The 1,152-nt window shown below is 46.6% G+C and overlaps 1 protein-coding gene across 1 annotated transcript; it reads right to left on the reverse strand.

Moving 5' to 3' along the window:
• Positions 1-312: 312 nt before the first annotated feature.
• On the reverse strand, positions 313-780 carry LOC140738938 (uncharacterized). The gene has a single exon (XM_073066950.1). It carries the CDS (start codon positions 778-780, stop codon positions 313-315), a length of 468 nt encoding a protein of 155 aa, XP_072923051.1.
• Between the last annotated feature and the right edge of the window lie 372 nt (positions 781-1,152).

Raw genomic sequence — 1,152 nt, forward strand, 5'->3', positions numbered from 1 at the left:
TTGTCAGATTTCCTTTGATTTTGTTAATATCGGGCCTCTGCTAAACTGACCACCCATGTTTTCCAGGCTAAGGCAACAAGGTGACAAGCAACGGACCTCGATGGGAATTATGTCATTGTCCGACTGACACCCCATTAGTACAGCATTAATACAGAGTGGAAACTGGCCCATCGTCCACCTTGTGAATGTCAGTGTGGAACGTAGCAGATAGGCAGGATAAAGTAACAAAGTGCTAACGACAGAATATAGGAATGCAATAGTAACATTAAATTATTTTTAATCACAGTTCTGTCAGACGTCGGTAGGAGTAAATCAGCCTCCACGTAGACGGAGCAGCAGAGAGATGGTGGTTAGTGGTCTGATGTTGTAGTCGGAAAGCAATCGGCCATCCTCCAACTGTTTGCCCTCATAAACCAGGCGCTGCTGATCGGGTCTGACCCCCTCCTGCCGATGGACTCGCTCTTTAAAACTCTGCACGGTCTCAGAGGGCAGCACATCGTAGGTCGTGGTTTTCCCCTTGTCATTCTGGAGAAATATCTGCATGAATTCCTCTTTCCTGACCAGCAGCATCACGGTGGGGCTGGGGTTGAGGTTGTAGTAGCTTAGGCTTCTGTTGTCCTGCATCTCCACGCTTTGACCATTTTGTACCATCAGACGCTGTTGGGAAATGGGCACGTTGGTCTTTTCCTGGATTTTCATCTTGAGAGTCGACACTTGAATGGAAGGGTCGACATCAAGTTCGATACCCTCGCCGGTGATAAACTTCACCTGAAGTCTCATCTTGTCAAATCGCTGTGGAGAAATGAGAAGTGATTATTGAGTTTTGCATCACATGGAATCATGAACTCTGGTGTATTAAGGTGGCATTTCCTGTAATATCAACACAACCTACTAAGATCTGTAGACAAGCGGGAAAAGACAGACCCCTCTTTCCCCAGCAGATCTAAATGTGTGACAGGAATTCTGAGCTGCAATACTGACAATTGACGGGAGAGGGACTCCGTGAGCCGCTGAGCTTTAACAGTTTTGCAATTGATCTGATCAGCGGCAAAAAATATGTAAATAACACATTGGGACCAGGATGGAGGGTGTGTGTGTGTGTGTGTGTGTGTGTGTGTGTGTGTGTGTGTGTGTGTGTGTGTGTGTGTGTGT

This window comes from Hemitrygon akajei, chromosome 14 (genome assembly GCF_048418815.1).
Source record: "Hemitrygon akajei chromosome 14, sHemAka1.3, whole genome shotgun sequence".
Classification (NCBI taxonomy): Eukaryota; Metazoa; Chordata; class Chondrichthyes; order Myliobatiformes; family Dasyatidae; genus Hemitrygon; species Hemitrygon akajei.